General features: G+C 29.8%; 7 protein-coding genes across 7 annotated transcripts; 3 read left to right on the top strand and 4 right to left on the bottom strand.

The window, feature by feature from the left end:
- Positions 1-316: 316 nt before the first annotated feature.
- On the top strand, positions 317-1,609 carry BN7_734 (Glutamyl-tRNA(Gln) amidotransferase subunit D; the record flags this gene model as incomplete). Its single annotated transcript, XM_011278609.1, has 1 exon — positions 317-1,609. One exon carries the CDS (start codon positions 317-319, stop codon positions 1,607-1,609), a length of 1,293 nt encoding a protein of 430 aa, XP_011276911.1.
- Positions 1,610-3,610: 2,001 nt separating this feature from the next.
- On the bottom strand, positions 3,611-5,163 carry UBX4 (Ubx4p; the record flags this gene model as incomplete). Its single annotated transcript, XM_011278608.1, has 2 exons — positions 3,611-4,925; positions 5,033-5,163. 2 exons carry the CDS (start codon positions 5,161-5,163, stop codon positions 3,611-3,613), a joined length of 1,446 nt encoding a protein of 481 aa, XP_011276910.1.
- A 411-nt stretch (positions 5,164-5,574) lies between these two features.
- Positions 5,575-7,182, top strand: BN7_732 (Internalin-I; the record flags this gene model as incomplete). The annotated part of the gene is made up of 1 exon (XM_011278607.1): positions 5,575-7,182. The coding sequence occupies one exon, from the start codon at positions 5,575-5,577 to the stop codon at positions 7,180-7,182; it is 1,608 nt and encodes a 535-aa protein (XP_011276909.1).
- Positions 7,183-7,248: 66 nt separating this feature from the next.
- On the bottom strand, positions 7,249-9,717 carry BN7_731 (uncharacterized protein; the record flags this gene model as incomplete). The annotated part of the gene is made up of 1 exon (XM_011278606.1): positions 7,249-9,717. One exon carries the CDS (start codon positions 9,715-9,717, stop codon positions 7,249-7,251), a length of 2,469 nt encoding a protein of 822 aa, XP_011276908.1.
- Positions 9,718-10,396: 679 nt separating this feature from the next.
- Positions 10,397-12,763, bottom strand: BN7_730 (Oligopeptide transporter; the record flags this gene model as incomplete). Its single annotated transcript, XM_011278605.1, has 1 exon — positions 10,397-12,763. The coding sequence occupies one exon, from the start codon at positions 12,761-12,763 to the stop codon at positions 10,397-10,399; it is 2,367 nt and encodes a 788-aa protein (XP_011276907.1).
- A 1,319-nt stretch (positions 12,764-14,082) lies between these two features.
- On the top strand, positions 14,083-16,407 carry BN7_729 (uncharacterized protein; the record flags this gene model as incomplete). Its single annotated transcript, XM_011278604.1, has 1 exon — positions 14,083-16,407. The coding sequence occupies one exon, from the start codon at positions 14,083-14,085 to the stop codon at positions 16,405-16,407; it is 2,325 nt and encodes a 774-aa protein (XP_011276906.1).
- Positions 16,408-16,786: 379 nt separating this feature from the next.
- On the bottom strand, positions 16,787-19,702 carry BN7_728 (Zn(II)2Cys6 transcription factor domain-containing protein; the record flags this gene model as incomplete). Its single annotated transcript, XM_011278603.1, has 1 exon — positions 16,787-19,702. The coding sequence occupies one exon, from the start codon at positions 19,700-19,702 to the stop codon at positions 16,787-16,789; it is 2,916 nt and encodes a 971-aa protein (XP_011276905.1).
- Positions 19,703-20,096: the final 394 nt, after the last annotated feature.

Below are 20,096 nucleotides of genomic sequence, written 5' to 3'. Positions count from 1 at the left end.
ATGAATCATAGATGCCATTTCAGTATAGTCTCATCATTAATGGAATATTCGGAATGAATATAGCAAACAATCAAAAATCAATTTAATCACGTTAAACACCTTCATTGATAGTTTTCGGATGACTTCCCTTTCATATTAATTACTTGCATGAGAATTTATTCAAATTGGTACAATTTGGTGCATACGTATCTGGTTATTCGGATATGAAAGTTTTTCGAAAAAGTATATAAATGGGTATAATAATGGCTGGATTTATGACTTAATTGGCATATTATTCATTAATATAGTTGTGATAATTACCAGTGCCACATAAAAAATGAAGTTATTACAATTGATTTCATTATCAACAGTTATTATCCATGTCAATTCTTCACCAATAAGTTTTTTTAATTTATTTAAAAAAAGTGATGAATTAGAAGAATTATCAACAGGGCCTATTACACCACAAAGGAATGAATCTTTCGTTTTGAATGGTACAAACTCAACTACTGGATCAACTGGGCAAAATTCAACAAATTCAACAAGTTCAACTTCTAATTCAAAACCAAATATTTTACTTTATTCATTTTCAAATGATTTCACCAAATTATATGAATCAAATTCTTCATCAACTAATTCAAATTTAAGCATTTCAGCAGCAGAATTATCAAACATTTTGTATAATTCAAATCAAGGAACAAATGGAAATTCAACAGCTCAAAATTCAAATTTCCAATCAACAATTTTGAAAAATTCTCTTTCCAAAATTGCCAATATTTCATATCAAGATATTTCAAATGTTTCATCTTCTGATTTTAATTCAACTTATTTATTAAAACTTTATTATACCCTTAATGAAACAATTGAATCCAACCCTCCTGATGGAATAGTAATTCTTCAAGATTTTTCCAATATTGAAACATCAGCATTTTTCCTAGATTTGGTTTTAAATTCATCAATCCCAATAATCTTAACCACTGAACCAACTTCTCAAAACTTCTTAACAAATGGTGTTTCAAACTTATATGATTCTGTTCTTGTTGCTACTAATTCATCAGATTTTGTGAATCAAGGTACACTTGTTGTTAGTGATAAAAAAATTACTAGTGGATTTTATTCTATACCAGTTTCAACAAACTTGGGGAATTCAATTGATTCAAGTCCTCAAGGTTTATTAGGACAAATTTATGAAGGTAAAATTCAATGGTTTTATGAATCAATTGATTTAACAAGTGATTTCAACTTCACATTCACAAAAGAAACGGATTCATTACCAAATATACTAATTTTAGAAAATGGTCAAGGACGTTTAAACTTGGAAATTATTGATTTTTTGGAACAAAATGATGATTTATCAGGATTAATTATAACATCTCAAACATCAACCCCAGAATTCAATTCTCAAATCCAAGATAAAATCAGTGAATTATCCAAGAAAATCCCCGTGGTGATTACGACTGATACACCAAATGGTGGTTCAATTAGTCCAAATGATTTAAGTTTAGGATCTACAATTGCAGGAGGGATTTTAGATTCTGTTAAGGCTAAAGTTTTATTACAACTTTGTGTTAATTCTAAGTATGATTTAGATGAAATTAAACATAATTTTGAATCAGCTTATGGTGGTTGAGATTAGAGATATGTTATAACTGTTCAATTATACACATATATATGTTGTAGCCCACGAACTAGTTTGACCCACCAACACCAGATGTTCGTGGGCAACGACCCACCAACAATGAATGTTCGTAGGCACAACCCACCAACATTTTAGAGTTCGTGGGCACCAACCTGTCAACATAGGATGTTGATGGGCTGTCCGTCAACATTTTATATAGCATAATATTGTTAATATATATTGTAGTTTTATCAAGAAATACTTAAGCTCAAATGCACCAGATATCTCAACAATTTTGAAGATTGAATTATTCTAGTAGATCTGCAGGAAAGTGTTGAAATCAGTAAGAGTCAATTAAAGCCCTAATGTTGTCCAGTTGGTTGATGTCGATGATAAACCACTCAATAATATATAGGTTTATAGAAGAATAAGCAGATGAAGGCGAATTTATAGAAGTTATATTGTGTTCTAAAGACCTAGTCATACTGTTACATACCTGAACCAACACAAATGTCTAATTAAAACATAAAGATACTGACTATAGTACGAAATTTAAGAAGAATCTAGTCGTAATTATTAAGTCGTCATAACTAACCAAACATTAGAAAACTATATAAAGGAAAGTGAATCCCAGGTATAAATATGTACATAAATTGTTTAATACATTATCACCCATTTGTTTTACTACAAGTGTACCCATTACAATTATCATTGATAAGAACTTTGATCATCTGACAACAACATTCAATCACTCAAACAGGTTCTCAATTGAATCGTTCTCTCTCAATAGTAGTTGTATAATTAATTGATCACTTCATTATCATGTGTGCTATACTACTATAATTATATAACGCCATATTATAATGCTTTATATATTAACAATATTATGCTATATAAAATGTTGACGGGCTGCCCACCAACATCCTATGTTGACAGGTTGGTGCCCACGAACTCTAAAATGTTGGTGGGTTGTGCCTACGAACATTCATTGTTGGTGGGTCGTTGCCCACGAACATCTGGTGTTGACGGGCAAAATTGTTGGCGGGCTACAACATATACGTTTTTGGCTTTCCCGTAGTAAGAAACGCACATCTACTAAGCTTATTACCTTAGTTATAATATATTATAATAATTTGCTCACCCGAATTCGTCTGGTCACATCCGTAATTGTGTCAAACTTTATTTAATTATATTAGAATTTAGGATACTAAATATGATTGACGTTAAAACTTACTGATTTAAAGAACATTTTGCAGCATAAGTAAAAGGTTTTGAGTGGTTTCACATCAACTTCTATTAACTTCACTGTCAAAGTAATTATATTCGTTGGTTCAAATTAATAAAATGGCGTATCCACCTCCCGGTTCCCATCATTTTCAACAGAATCAAAGACCATTCAATATTTATCATTTTTACAATCATGGCAACATCTTCATCAACTACGGCAATCGGCCTACTTATAATATTTATAACTATGAAAAAAATGTCGATACAACAATTATTAAAGATGATGCTAAAGCAGAAAAATTTAGACTGGAATGTAGACTAGGAGATGCTATTTCAGTAATTCTTCTTTTTGGTTGTCCTTTACTTATATTTTGGCATAATAATAAGCAACAAGGCTTCAGTTATATTTTGATTTGGTTATTCCTTTCGGTTATCAAAGAAAAGGTTCGTGAGAATGCTTTACCAACTATGATAAGAAATAAAATTAAATCTCACAAATTAGATTTTTTCACACTGAGGTCAATAATATTTTGTTTGATACAATTGATTATTGCTGGTTTTATCTTGGTATATGATTTGAACATTGGAAAATTGCTTGGGCAGATTATTGTTTGTGTTATTTTGAAATTGAAACATTTGAGAATGAAATGTATGGGTTGATACATATAATCCATACCTTTGAAAAACCTGTTTTATAATTAGTCTATGATGGATTCATTTTCTACATATGAGTTATATATGAAATAAAACATTTATAGTTTATCCTTATATATATTGTAAATTCAATTATTTCTTACCAAATTTAAACCATTTTGGAACTTTTTTATCCTTTTCAGAATTTGAATTTTTAGAAGAATTCCCAAATCCAAAAGTTTTGCTTTTTGGTAATACACCATTTGAAATTTTTGAAGAATCAATTGATTCATCTTGTTCATTTTTAGAATTCTTTCTTTCAATTTCTAATTTAATTTCTTCAGCTTCTTTTAAACTTTTGGCTTTTGCTAAATATTCTGGTTTTAAATATGGACCTGATTTTTGAAGTTTTGTTTTGAAAAGTAATAAATTTCTTGATTGGAAATTTACAAGTAATTTTTGAGAATTATTTTCAATTAATGCAGGTGGATATGGGATATGTAATGAAAATTCATCATTATTAATTAATGTATCACCAACAATTTTATATAAATCAGAATTAGTTTCTTGTGGTGTAAAATTAACCTGTAAATTACTTTCATCAGGAAATTTAATTCTTATTTCAATATTTGTGATTTTTTTCTTATTAGCTTCTTTTGATTCTTGACGTAATCTTTTGGTCTTGTATGATTCATTTGCCTTTTGTGATAAAATTTGTTGATATTGACGTGCATGTGATACTGTTAAATCATATTCTTCATCATCTGGTTCTTGTTGAGGTAATGGTGATTCTGATGGTTTATAGACATAAATATGTTTAGGAATTGGTTCAGGTGTGTTGGATTTTGAAGCTTCTTGTTGAATTGGTGTTGGTGTTGGGTATGCATCTTTGATTTCGACATCTGAATCTTGAGTTGGGGTTGGAAATGGATTTGATACCGATGATATTTCATTTGTTTCTAATGGTTTTAATTCTTCATATTTGACAGGTTCCACTGGCTTCTGTACTTCTGGAATCGACGTAGGTTTTGGTTGTTCAATTGGCTTTGATGACTCTTTTGATGAACTTTTTGGTTCAGATTTAGTCTCAACTTTTGGAATTGGTTGTTGATTTGGTTTAGTAACTGTTGGTGTAACTTTATTTGTATTTTCAAATACTAATCTTATAGATGCATTATTTTCAGCACCAAAAGATGCCAATGAAGTTTTATTAAAATCATCTTGATTGATTATTTTAGATATACTTTGAAATTTCAATGTTTTTTTAGAGCCATATATGTCTAAACCAGCTGATGATTGAATCTGATCGATAAGTTCATCAAGTGTTTTTTGATTATTTATATTTTGTACAATTGAAGTTTTCTCAAATGGACTATTAATGAATTGAATTTTGATTGTGATATCAACATTTTTCTTTGTTTTGGATAATTGTAAGTTCAATTTAGCACCTGGTGGTAAGTTAAGCAATCTAAAAGGAAGAGCAGTTGATAATTCTTTATTATTGTGACTAAAAGAATGTAAGATGGTCAGTAAAAACAAGCCAAATCATAGCATTGATATCAAATTGACACATACAATAAACCAAATCTGGTGGCGTCCAATATGAAATGAGAAGTTGCCTTTTCCAAGATCTCACTGACAGGGGTCCCTGGTGTAGCCTTGACCTTGATAGTCTTCAGCTGGTAAATCACTGAGACGGTGGACATTGTGTTGTACTTGTAAATGAGCGAGTCTTCAATGAGCTGTTCTTTTGACTGAATAGAAGCTTTAAGAAATCAGTTTTGTATTGTCTTCATCAAATTGGCGCGGTGCTCGTAACCATCTCTCCCATAGTTAAGCAGAATTCAAGGGAACCTAAGGTAGGCTCAATCGTAGGCAGAAAGTAGGATATAAAGAGGTACTAGTCTTTGATAAAACCTCCTTCTACTCCCTCTGGACTCCCACTGGACTCCCACCGGTATCTTTTCTCACGAGATCAAATATGCAATTATAATGTCCGTCGCGGGTGATTTTATATATCAATGTCACAAATCCAAATTCCTTTGAAAGAACTGTTCACTTCTTCCAATTTCACGAGCTTAAGGAGATTGAAAGGAGACTCGAAGGCTAATACAAAAATGATTCTCACAGACTTGCCCACAGAGGTTTTGCTCCAGATCACAAGTGAACTCGATGATGTCTTTGAATTCATCAGATTGGCAAGTGTATGCAAGAAACTCCAGCTTTTGGTCAAATCTATTGTTTTAATAGTGTCAGATTCTTCACAACAAAGCTCATTATTCCAAACCATCTCTAAAGATTTCATCCAATTACAAATCAGAAACTCATTAGAATTCCATAATCATTGGAGGAAAACTTTTGAAAAATTCCAATATTTCATATTTGAATATCATAGTGTTGAACTGAATGCTGTATTAGCTGAATATATTTCACTTATTACAGATTTAAAATCTAAACCTTCACAGAAAATTGATGTCATTTATATGAATTCCAATGCTGCTACAATATCAAGAGCTATCATATTTGATCCAAGAACGTTTATCCCCTCCAAGTTAAGTCAAGTTAGTAGAACTTTATACTTTGGTGATTCAGATCAAGGTCTTAATACATTATTGGGCGATGGATTTGCTCCAGAGGCTTTACTGTTAATGGGTCACACATATCATTTCGATAGTATTGATCATCTACCACAATTATATGTCTATGCAAATCAGCGGTTCCCTTTTAAGATCATTTCATCAAGTGTTACATCAATAGATGGTATAACGAATGTTAATGATCAATTACCAAGATTTCCAACTTTATCAAATTTCCTGAAATATTCATATATACCTAATTTAAATTCATTAATTGGAATTGGGATTGAAAGTGGTACAAGTCTTGAACTTTTCCAAAGATTTCAAAATTTGAAAACATTAGAATTAGATTCTGTATTCACAAGTGATGTTAGAAATTCAATAAATCATCCTAAAGTTACATTACCAAACCTTTCAAAACTTAAAATATCTGGGAATTCAATTTCATTATCAAATATATCATTACCAAACTTGAAAATATTAGATATAACAATAAGAGGTTCAACAACTGAACGAGTTTTTGATTCAATTTTAGTAATTCAAGATTTACAAACCCCCAACTTGGAAGAATTATACATATCATCATCAAATGTTCCAAATGGTCCATTATACATCCTTAGCCACATAGATCTATCAAACTTGAGACTACTTTATGTTTTCAGTAGTACATTATCAACATTCCCAAAACTTGAATATTTTTCATTCCCAAAATTGAAAGAAGTTAAATTAGGTACATTTTATGTATCACAAGATGATTTATTTGAATTACAACCTTTCAAACTTGATGCACCAAACTTGAGAATCTTAAATTTAAAGAATTTAGAATCTTTTAATAACGTTTTATTAAATAATGTACCATTTAAAGGACTTGAAGAATTATACATCCAATTAAAAGTTCACCCAGAAGAACAGAATTATGAATTTACAACTTCAAATTTCCCAGATTTGAAAATATTAAACATGGGATTCTTTAATAAATTTGGTAAATTAGTAACAAATAATATTAAATTGAAAATAAATTTACCAAAATTAAAGAAATTAAGTACTAAAAATGAAGTATTAGATTGTATTGATGGGGATCTTGAAGGTGTTGAAATTGAAAAATTAGAAAATACAAGTTTTGCTAGATTGAATCTGGGACGTCAATGATAGAGGTTAATACATGGATAGATATAAACTCATGATTCATTAATTATTAAAGTACATGTTATATGGTTAAAACTTAAAATCAGTATCACAATTTAATAAAAAATCATCAATTTCATTTGATTCAAATCCATTAAAATTTGTAAAATTGAAAAAATCTTGAAAATCAAAATTTGTTGATGATGTATTTAAAGTTTCTTCAAATAATTGACCAAATGTAAATTCTGAATTCTTTATTGAATTATTAATACCTGTATTTTTTTTCAATGGATCTTTAAAACCAATATAAAAATGTTCATTTTCAATTGGTTTACCATCACTTGTAAATGAAGAATTTAAGAAAAAACTTGTAATCTTTAACAAGTAAAAAAACACAACATTTAATCTCCCCACTGTTTTGTTTGAATCATCTTGGAAAAACTTTGTGGAAATTTCACTAATCATTTTACTAAAACTAAAAATAATATATTTATGATTTGCCAATATAGAAAATTTTTCAAATAATTTTAAATCATCATGATCAATTTCTAAATCTTCTAAATCTTTTAAAGAAAATAAAATTTTAAATTCATCTTGTAATGAAATTTCATTTAATAATTGTTCTTCATTAATTTTTTTACCCATTATAAAATTTTTCATTACTGATGCATCATCAATTGGTAAACCTTGAAATAATCTCCCACCAGCACATGCAAACACTGTACGAACACTAACATTTACATGAGGATAACAACCCATTGCACATTCTGATACACCACGTTCATAACTTTTTGGATGTTTGATATGTGTACTCCAAATATTAAAAGATTCACGTAATAAATAAATTATTAATGAAGAATATTTCATACTTAAAATACCAAATTTTATTCTTCTTTTAGAATATTTATCAAATGATTCTAATTTTTTGTAACAAAAATAATAAAGTGTTTGCATCAATGTATATATATGGAATCTTTGAGTAAATCTTGCGGAATAATTTAATAAATCTTTTGAACATTGTGGATCATCTAAATCAATAAATTTCAAAATGTTTAATTCTTCTTCTAATGAACCATATTCTGTTTGCAGTAATACTTCAATATCTTTGATGAATTCATTCTCAATAATCTTTATGAATATTTCAGGATCTTTAATTTGTCCAAAATCCATTGTATTATAATTATAAAGGATTCTATTCAATACTAAAGTAGTTTCAGATACAACATTTGATAAATCATCATATCTAATAATTTCCGAAGGTTTAATTGTTGGAGGTAACCCAGTTTGTAAAACTTCCATAGCATCAATATATTGTAATAAATGCCAAAATGATTTCATTGATTTCCTATATTGAACACTAAGATGAGAAAAAGTTTCATCAATGTTTGTATTTAATCCCATAACTCGACAAAGGTTTATAACATAAGTTTTACTCATTGTTATATCTAATGGATTATCATTATCATTTGTTCTTCCACTTGGTGTAAATTTAAAGAAAAAAATCATGTATAACCAACTTTGTAATCTTTCAAGAGTTAATTGAGGGAAAATATGTAAAGAGTTTCCATCAACTGGTGAAATTCTATTGAAAATGTATGTTAATAATTCAGTATATTCAGCCATTAAGAATTCATTTAATTCTCTCTTTGTTGATGATAATTGCTCTTTATAATATGCAGGTAAAATTAAAAATGATAGTACATATGTTAAATTTGCAATTTTTGTTGGATCTTCAAATGAATTTATATGAATTTTTGCAGAACCATTTTTTTTATTAAATGATATGACTGAATTAAGTTTCTCTAATACTATATCTTCATCTGTCCCCATCCAACCAACAAGTTCCAAAGGACTTACTTTACATTGATGTGATATAATATGCCGTATTGCCTTTTCATTAGGTAAATTTGATTCAATATCCCTAAATAAACTATCAATCAACATATCATATTTGAAAACAGTCTCACCAAATAAAGTATGCAAATATAAATTTTCTTTAATCTTTGTTACTAAGTAATTACCTTTTGCAGGAGCTTCCACAATATCACGAGCATTTTTTATATGTTGTTTTTCATTAATTATAACTTCATCAATTTTAGATAACATGGATTTCATATTTGGTTCAACAGCCATTAATGAACCCCAAGATAATGATCCACATATATTAGTGGGTTTAGGTTCTTTTGAATCTATATTTAGACCATTCCAATTTATAGAATCTTTATTCAGTAATATTCCATCATCATGATTATATTCAACTTTATTGGTGTTGCTATGCGCTTTCATATCATATCTATAATGATTTGAAATGGTTTGTTTTTGTAATTGAGCCTCTAGAAGCCTTTTCCATTTGAACTTCTCACGAGTCAGTTGTATCTTTTCAGCAATTACTTCTTCTAGTACATCTTTCCCACTGCTTGTCTTTTTATTTGAATGAAGGTCTTTATAGATACACAACTCCACTGGGATCTTGAGCTCGCTGCAACTGGAGCAGATGGGGGTTTTCCTGTCACAGCGTCTTCTTCTGAGACGACACCCTATACACGCCGTCGGTTTCATCGTATTGGGATATTAGCTTTGGTAATGACGGTTAACATTTAATGAATCACTAACAATTATTAATAGGAAGTATCAATTAAAATTAAAATTCCATATTGTAAACTTTGTAGTGACGGAAATTTAATTTTTTACATTTCTAGCAGATTTTCATGTCAATGATTGTTGCGGGCAGGGTTTAACGGTTTCTAGGGAGGAAGACTGAAGTCTTTGGAGTTCCATTGGAGATAGGGAGCTAGGCGGCTAGGCAGATAGGCAGCTACTAGCTAGGCAGGGGACAGAATTTAGGTAGTGTGAAGTGATTCCAGGATCTCGGGAGCCGGAACAGTTAAGCATCCGAACACAGATGGTGCTAACTTCTGGTTAACTGGCTGAGATCTTGAGTGAGTGAATAGCCAGTAAGTACTGAGTATTCCCAGTTCCCAATCAACTAGTGTACAATTTAGGGTTTAGTGGTCGTAAACTTGACTAGATACGACTCATAGGAACATATTACAAATTACAATTCACCACTGTAAATACACATTTCCGATGGGAAGAATTCTAGAAAGAGCGGCTGCGCTAAAAACCGGATCGGATAGCAGCTAATCTACAGTTATAATTAAGCTTAATTAGACTATTTTGATAAAATAGTCGATGATATTAATATGATATGATATGAACAAGTATAACTCTTCACTATTCACCACCATTTGGTTTCACCAAAAGTCTCGCCTTCTTTTAAAGTATAATATGGCTTTCCTTCATAATCTAATGTGTTCTTATAAACAGTATTCCCCCACCAATTGAATTTCCCACCAGTTGGATATTGAACACAAAGGAAAATTATAACAGTAGCAATGGCAACACCAGTTTCAACACCAGCACCAAGCACAAATCTATATTTGGCATCCCATTTAGGCCATTTGGATCTAATCCAATAGATTATTGATGAAACAACAAAGAAGCACCCATAATTATATGGTGTTGCTGGTGGGATATTACCTGGTCCAACAAAGAAAATTGGTCCATTGAATTTTCTGAAAACACTATATTTTGGGAATTTCTTGTGTAATAAATAAAAAATTGTTGTAATAACTGGTCCAATAATGAAAAATAATAATAATGGTGAATATTTCTTACCTGGTGTAAATAAAAATTGTGGAATTGACCAAATAATTGCTGCATTTGTTAAAGTACGTCCTCCTGCACAAATAAATCCATCACTTTGTGAAGTTGAACAAAGATCATCAACATTGGATTTCATCCATCTATAAACCAAAACTTGAGTAACACCAGCTAATAAAGTACTATAAATTTGAATGAAAAACAAGATTCTTGGTGCAATTTTCAAATAAAGACCTAATTTTAAATCTCTTGATAAATTTAAACCTTGTCTCATGACAATAAATCCATAAACTTTAATCAACAGGTTAGCCAATGGACGATATGGTAAGATATAACCACCAACCATTTCAGTAATGATATTTAATCCAACTTCTAAGTTACTAGTACCTTCTAAAAGACCTTGTGGTAAGAATGTAACAACACTAATCAAGATAGCAACAACTAACCCCCAAGCTGGTAATCCAGTATCATAATAACTTGTAGTTAAGAATGAAAGACCTAAGAACAATATAAATAAAGAAGCATACCACCAATTTGGTACTTCTTTATATTTGGAATATAATCTTCTATGAATATCTTCACCACCAGCCCTTGAATCTTTGAATTTTGCCCAAATATCAGACCAATGATAATAACCACAATGGAAGAATAAACTAATAACAGCGGCAAAATTTAATGCATAACTTAATAAATATGAAAATGGAACAAATAATGGTGAATATTCTTTATATTTTTGATAATCAATTATAAAATTATCACCCATGATACTGTTAACATCATATTTTTTTTGTTTATTATCAAATGTTGATGTTGACATTATTGGTAAATATTTTGAATCCCATGCATTTGTAAAATATAAAATTGGTAAAATAACTATGAAGAAAATGAAAACAGATGCATAAACATTAGTTGAAACCCAATAAGGTGTTGCAAAGACATTATTCATAGCTTGTGAAACTTGTGTATAATCAAAAGTTAATGGAATTGCACCAATACCACCAGAAACACCAAATATGAAATTAACAACAAAATTATTTCTAGTTTTAGAGCCCCATAATATAAAATTGAAATAACTTAAAGCTTTGAAAATAAAACCTGGGAACCAATACCAAACAAAATTAACAATTAATACAACAAGAAAAAATGAATATCTTGAGATTTTCCATCCATTAACCACAGTTTTATCAATCTTAGAAGAATGTAATGCTTCAAACATTGCAACAGATATTAATGTTTGAGGCCAAATCATACTTGGAGGATCAACAATAAATTTTCTTGTTAAACCTGCTAATCCATAACCTAAACATTGTGTAGTCCAATTTAATAAAACTTCATAACCAATACCAAATTCTTTCCCAAAAAATTTAGTTTGTGAAACAACTATACCCATTGCATAATTATTTGAACCTGCTAATGCAACACAAATGGTCAAGACTCCATGTTCTTTTATAGTATAAGGACCTGGATTTAAATTAAACCATGGATATTTCTTGAATCTAATATCTGGTAATACTCTAGCAAGAAACTTCCCAATTGGGTATACAATAACTTGAGCAACAAGGTAGTTAATTGTCAAACTTGGATATCTTAATGAGAAAAACATATTAACAGCAGAGAAAACAATAACAAATAATGTAGTTAAAAACCATGTTCTCCAATGATTAATCACTATTGATGGATCATCCTCTATACTAACATTTGCTCTAACTTCAGGGTATGGAGAATTACTTAATAAGTTGATATCACCTTCAACAAATGAGAAATCATCACTATCAATTTCGACAACGTCTTCGTTGATATTAGATTTTTTCAAACCTTTTTCATTAGAATCTTGATCAGTATCAACCTCATATAACGAGACAGCACTAGTCTTGGCTTCCTTGGAATCATTCAACTCTTTTGAGCTTGAAGTATAATCTTTCAGCTTCTCTCTTAACCCCATGTTAAGCTTATTGCCCAGTGTTCATTCAAAAGCTTATGTCTAACAAAGACAATGATCCATTATCAACAGGAAATCAGCTTTATATATCATCAAGATGTGCAAATCATCCACATTGTGGGAAAGCAGCAATATCATATATCATAGGGTTTATGTTTGATGTTCTGAATCCCAATTAAGCTGTGGTTAATTAAAATGGCCGTCAAAAAGCGCCACATTAAAAAGTATACCAGTACCCACTATTCCATTCAAAATTTTTATTCAATAAAGTACAACGTATACCGAAATGCACACAGTTGTCTGGTCGCTAAAGTACGAGATTATAACCACTTAAATGCCTTTTAAACGAGCCATGGATAACTAAACTGGGAAAGAAGCTGTCAAATTTCAATCACGAATTGTGGATCAATTATCACTTAAATGCTTAAATGCCATACGATCTTCAAGTATTTTGCCTGATGATCTTAAAGAAGACCGATAATTAACGCCATACATAGAGACTGTTTATCAGAAAGCACCGTATTCATTCTCGTACACCATGTGACTCGTGAGTAAAGCCGTTGAGCTATAAACCTTTTTGAGCTTGTTTTTGTTCATGATTAGTATTGGATAAATTGAAAGCTTATTTTTTTCTTTGATTTACCCGCGATTATATAATCATATATATTTGACAGGCTCTATTACTAGTACTACATATTAAATATCATGAGCTTCGGTACAACAGATCATTAGTACTATGAATATTTAGATCACATTAAAAGAGATATTCATGAAGTACAAGTGTAGTATAAATGTATCAATAAAAGATTAAATGTTTCATATATTCAAGATATTTCCAAATGACAAGAGACTTCTAGTAATCATCTATATTTCAAAATGAATATACTTCAAAGTTTATCATGGTCTGATAAGCATCTGTTTTGGTAGAGTGATAAGGTTAATTCAATAACACGTATAACATCTAACATTAAGAACGAGTATAAACTTTTGTCAAATAATTGATAGCTTGACATAAACTAAGGTCATAACGAAATATTTCATGCCCATCATAAATCCAGGTTCGACAACATTAACCAGACAAATCCACCAATATCAGAGATCCTTGCCGCAAACGAAAAAGTTTGGTATATTTATTATAAATTATGAAGCTAGTAGCTACGCTGAAAATAATCAATAAGCAAAAAAAAAATTGCGTACGTCTGAATGAGATTTTCTGATTACGTAACATCTTTATAATCGAGAATAATCAGTACTCATTTAAATTGATAAAATTATCAAACATGTTGTAATTTGTATACTTGGAACAAAAATCAAAACTAATCATGGGACGTAAAAGAAAATCAGCTAGAGATAAAAGGCTGGATAATTTCCGGTCAAATAGATCAAAATATCTGGATTCTGTTGAAAGTAAGAAATTAGAACGAATCAAAGAGAAGCAAATTACGGGTCATAAAGTTGATGATGATAAAGTTAAAAGAAGAAAAGTTTCGAATTCTTATGATGAGCAAATTGATCAAAAATTCTATGATACGTCTTCACAAAAATTTGATAAAGACTTCCTCATGTATCAATTTGTATCAGATAATAGGGAAAAACTAATGCAGAATATTGAACCAGAAATGATTAAATCCTCAATCGATATAGATCTAAGAAATTTTTACAAAGGTTTTGATGAAGAAACTATTGAAAATATTAAAATAAATTTCTGTGGGTTCATTAAGTATATTTTAACAGATTGTATCGCATCAGGATTATACCGTGGGGAGTTTAAAATTGATATTATACATTTTGTTAAACTTGTTTTCATTATTAAAAGTGATAAATTAATCGAATTTCATGACGATAACTTGAAAAATGTTGATACAAATGAGTCTAATTTCATTAGAAGTTTCAAAGATATGATACCAAAACAAAATTCATGTACAAAATTTAATGATGAAATTTTGAGAGAAAAATTTATTAAATGTGAAAATGAATTACTTGATAAGTTGAAAAACAAACTTGATGAATTGGATAGAGATGTATTACGAATGAAATTGTCTTCTATTATATATCGTATATCCTCTACAATGGATGAAGTTACTGAATTTAATGATTGTAATGACGTTTCAAATAAACCAATTACAAGAATTGATGCTATTGCACACGAAAGAAATATTCAGAAATTATTCGTGGACTCAATGTTATACCCTTTAATGAGAATATGTGATTTTGCTTATGGAAATGGTGAATATAGATACGCTTATAATGGAATAGTTAAATATGAAATACCTAATGAATTCAAGTCTCAAAATCATAATTTAATACAGTTAATTGGTCAAATGATATCTCCAAATATTACTGTTCAAATTAACAATTCATCAGAATCAATTAAATCATACCCAATTGAAATCAAGTTACCTGGTAGTATTAAAAATTTAATTGAAGAGATTGATAAATCTGAAATGTCCATTCAAAATCAAAAGATTTATAATGAAGCTATTTTACAAATGATCTTATGTAATGTGAATTTTTGCTTTATTGCTGATCATAATCAAACAATCATGTTACATTATGAAAAAAATGGTTATAAAAACATAAAAAATATAAAACAGAACAATGATGTCATGGTTGGAATACCATTTCGGTATCTTGTTTTAGATAATACATTTGAATCTATAATTAATTGTTCAGGGGATTTGAAATTTAAGGATAAGTTCTCATTTCAAATGATTATGTTAATTATTTCTAGAAATCTTTTCATAAATTCAGGTGATGTTAAAGAACTTTTACCTAAAGTATCTAAAACCCCAAAACAAGTTCAAAAGATTAAGATGGATTTATTTGAAGAAATTATGAGTAATGAGTTTAAAGATGATCACTTATCAGATTCAGATCCAGTTGCAGGCTCTTCCTCTCAGTTGAGAGGTTTACCTGCTTCACCAGATGTTACTTCAGCTGATCCTTTAGTTAATGATTTCAAAATTTTCCATTGTTTATTTGAACTACCTTATGTAAAAGTTTTATCAACTCCAAAATATGGTGGTGATGATGCTGCCAATCCATCTGTTATATTATTATGTAAAAAAGCTGAAATTGAAAAACTAGATATATTAACTAATAAAGAATCAAATGATGAATTTGTTGTTTTGAAAATTTATGATATTGGATGGTCACAGATTTATTTTGATAAAAAATTTGATTGGAAATATAATTATGAAGAACTAGATTTTAAACAATATTATCAGAAATATATTTATAATGGATTATTTTGGAATGAATTGAAGATAATGAATCGTATTCAAGATCATAATGATTCAGTGACTAATAATAACAAAAAAATAAACGTACCAAGTTTGTTAAGTTTTGGGATGTTATCAAGTTATGGATATAATGGGCCATTTATCATAGAGAGCTATGTTGATTGTATCCAAAACAAACCATCAAAAAAGGAACATTTCAAACAAGGCTTGAAAGAATTCAATAAATTGCGAAAGATTGGGATTGACCATAATGATATAGCACAAAGAAATGTTGGATTTGATGAAACAGACAAGAAATTTTGGATTATTGATTTTGATCAGGGTAAAATGTTACCTGAAGGGGAAAAGTATGCTCCCATGAATTATAGCTCGTTGAAAGCGGAACTCGAATGTGAATATTTATAGATATAATCTACTAATGATACCTTATTGATCAAGGAAATAAGAGTTTGTTATTGAAAAAGTTGAATTATATCAATTGGCTTGAAAGTAACATATAAGATTAATATCTGAAAGACCAATGGGTATACTCAAAAGCTGGTTAGTGATTCAGTTATTTAATAGTTAATATATAAATTGTGTGTATAAAATATCGATTTACAAATGTTGTATTTGGTTTGACCAATCCGAGTTCCATCTTCAATTCTAGATTAGTAATTTATCAAGTAAGAACCACTCAGGCATAGTGCTGTACGCAATACGAATCATTTAAAATAATGCATTAGCTATTTATATTAGCTATCTATATAAGTTTTTGTAGAATTGAAATAATTAAATTGCCTTCTTAATACGTAGGAGGACGTGGTATAAATGATAAAAATTCATCCAAATTACCTGAATGATATAAACCTGGTGTATTGAAAAAACTTTCAAAATCCATGATCTCTGGTATACCATTTGTAATGGTTGTTGTAGATTGAGAAGTTGCTGGTGTAGTTGTTGGTGCAGTTGAAAAACTATTTTGTTCTGAATCTGATCTCCAATATTGTCCAATTGAACCTGGAGTTGGTGGAGGTGGCATATTGAATGAATTTGATGATGGGATATGTGGAGGTGGAGGTGGTGGTTGAGCTGCTTCACTGGGTATTGGAAGATATGGATGATTGAATTGTGATTGATTTGGTTGAAGTTGGAGTATCATTGGAGGTGGAGGTGGAACCTGAAGATTTGGAATTTGTTGATGAACTTGTGGGTGTAAAGGTTGCTCAAATCCTTGATTGAAATTAGGAGTTGGTACTTGAGGAGGTGGGGGAAGTGGTGTATGTTGTAATGGTTGTTGCTGTTGTTGTTGATGTTGAAGATTTCCTAATTGTGGGATTGGTAATTGAAATTGTTGTAATGGTGGTGGAGGTGGAGGTGGTTGTGCGAAAATTTGTTGATGTTGTTGATTATTTGGATAAAATGGATCATGATGTAACCCTCCATGGTTAAATGGTAATGGTGGTACTGATTGAAAACTGGGAGTTGGATTTGGGTTTAAAACTTGTAATTGTGGTTCACTATTTGAGAATGCATTATTTAAGAATACACTGCAAATTTTCATTGTTTTAAAAAAAGTTGGACTTAAACGAACAAAGCTTAGATTAACATATTGAGTTTTCAGACAATTTTGTAATTCCACAAATGCTTTGCCCATTGATAAAATTAGATAAGTATAATTATTCAATGATGTAAATTTATTCAACACTTGACTTTGATCATCATCAATCTTAAAATCTTCTAAATCTTTAAATGTATAAAAATGTTGGAAATTTTGTCTTGCCAGAATTTCTCTCATTAACTCTTCATCACTTTTTTCATGTTTTTGATAAATACTTTCAAATAAAGTTCTTTTATCAACTGGGAAATTATCAAAAACTCTTGCACCAACAAAATACATTGATCTTCTAAATGCCAATCTAATATGTGGGAAAGTTCCGAAAAAAGCTGGTAATATCCCGAAAACAATACTATTTTTATGAGTTGAAACTCTTTGTAAACATTTTAAAAAAGCTGGAACGGAATAGAAAACTAATAGTCCATATTTTAATGTCAAAAGCCCATATTGTTTATGCAATGCAGAAAATCTATGTCCTTCTTCTAATCTCTTGTAACAAATATTGTATAATGTTTGTAAAAAAGATAATAATGTTATTTGAAGTGAATAAGTTTCTGTTAGTTCAAAAAACTTTTGCCTATTAGTCAAATCATCCATATCAAAACTTTCCAAAAATTCCATAGTTTCACCAATTGGTAGAAAATATAAATCCAATACTTGTTTAATATCTGGAACTAATTTAGTTTTAATCAATTCAACAACTTTCATTGGATCTTCAAATTCATTTCTACTCAATAACTCCAAGGTATTATTGAAAACATAAATTGATTTCCGATATTTTTCTCTTGTAGGATCCATCTTATTTAATAACTCATGAGGGAAAAGTTTTGGTTTTGTACCACTTTCAAATGATTCAGTACAATCCAAATACCCCATAAATATCCAAAGACTTTGTAAAGATTCTCTATAACTTTTGGAAAAATGTTTGAAAGTCTTATCAATATTTGTATTTAAATTCATACCTTTCATCAATGTAAGGATTCTTTTAGCAGCTAATGAATGGCCCATTGTATCATCCTCAAGTTCAACAAGTCTACCATGTGGTAAGTATCTATCAAAGACATTATAATGAATAAGCCCTTGTATTATTTGAATGGAAAGTTTGAAATCAAATTGTTCATATTGAACAATAACTGTTGGTGAATCTTGAATACTTTTAATCATTAATAGTGATAGATGATATAAAATATCAGCGAGTTCATGAATCAACATATGATTGAAAGTATTTGCATGTGTATAAGTTTGATTTAATTGGAAAACCATCATTGTCATCATTGTAGTGAATAAGAAAATAAATGGAATTTTATCCTCTTCACCAGGAAGTTCAACATTGAATTGAACATTACCATTTATTGATGATTTTGAAATGGTCTTGTTGAAATATTTATAAAATTCAGTTTCATCTAATACAATGAAACAAACTTTTCTCATTTGATTGATAAAAAAATATCTTTTGATGAGATCTAATGTTTGATCAAATGGTGGTAAATGTGTTTCCAATTCTCTTAATAATTGAATAGTTAATTCATGAAGATTATGATTACTGAGACCTAAGGCGGCTTCAGTTACTTTAGCTCTAAATGAATTTAAATGTGGGAATGGGGATTGTTCATCTAGTGTACCATTTTTCTTTAATTCATGATCAATCTTAGCTTGTCGTAGTACTTTATTAATCTCTGCAATGAATTGAACCCCTGGTGGTGTAGTCCCCAAAGTCGCTCTCCAACTTGAAGATCCAAAATAACCATTTTCAGTTTTTTGAGTAAGGAATAAATTTCTTTCATGTTTTTTATGTTTAGAATCATTATTCAAGATTTGACTTAATTTCATACGAGCATCTGGAGCTATAGGTTCACCTTTTATTATTGATTCCAGATATTTTTGTTCTTCTCTTAGGTTATTATTATATTTTATTAATGTATCTCTAGTTACTTTTGAATTTTTAGATTTTAACCCCAATTTAGTATCAGGACAAACACATAATTCTTTTGGGATATTTAATTCTTCACAACTTGAACATATGGGCATCTTTCTATCACATTTCTTCCTCCTCATCCGACACGCAATACACGTTGCCATTTTCAACTGGATTTCAGTTGACATTATGAAATGGTTGAGTTAAATGGTATATGAATATTGATGATTTTTGAAATTGACGGTTGAAACAGCCGAATCTAATAAACGCTAACAATTGAAATGAAAAAACACCAGCACTAAAAACCTAATACCATACTAGTGTCCCGATGATGCAACACAGGACTTAAGCTCTGAGTGTATATCCAATTGGAGCAGTTCAACGAATGATCTATGCTTTCCTGGTTTAATAAGTTATAACGTGTTATTTTGGTTGTTTTGTTACCGCAAATTGATTTGATTTTGATTTTTCTGGTTAATTTTGAATGGCTTTAACCAGAAAAAGTAAATTGGTTCGGACAGAAACGGTATACGCTTGATCAAGATGGAAATTCACGGACTTTTCTAGTTACAAGATTGGAAA

Source organism: Wickerhamomyces ciferrii, contig 00013 (genome assembly GCF_000313485.1).
Source record: "Wickerhamomyces ciferrii WGS project CAIF00000000 data, strain NRRL Y-1031 F-60-10, contig 00013, whole genome shotgun sequence".
In the NCBI taxonomy this organism is placed as follows: domain Eukaryota; kingdom Fungi; phylum Ascomycota; class Saccharomycetes; order Phaffomycetales; family Wickerhamomycetaceae; genus Hansenula; species Hansenula ciferrii.
This window is presented reverse-complemented; position numbering and strand designations above follow the sequence as displayed.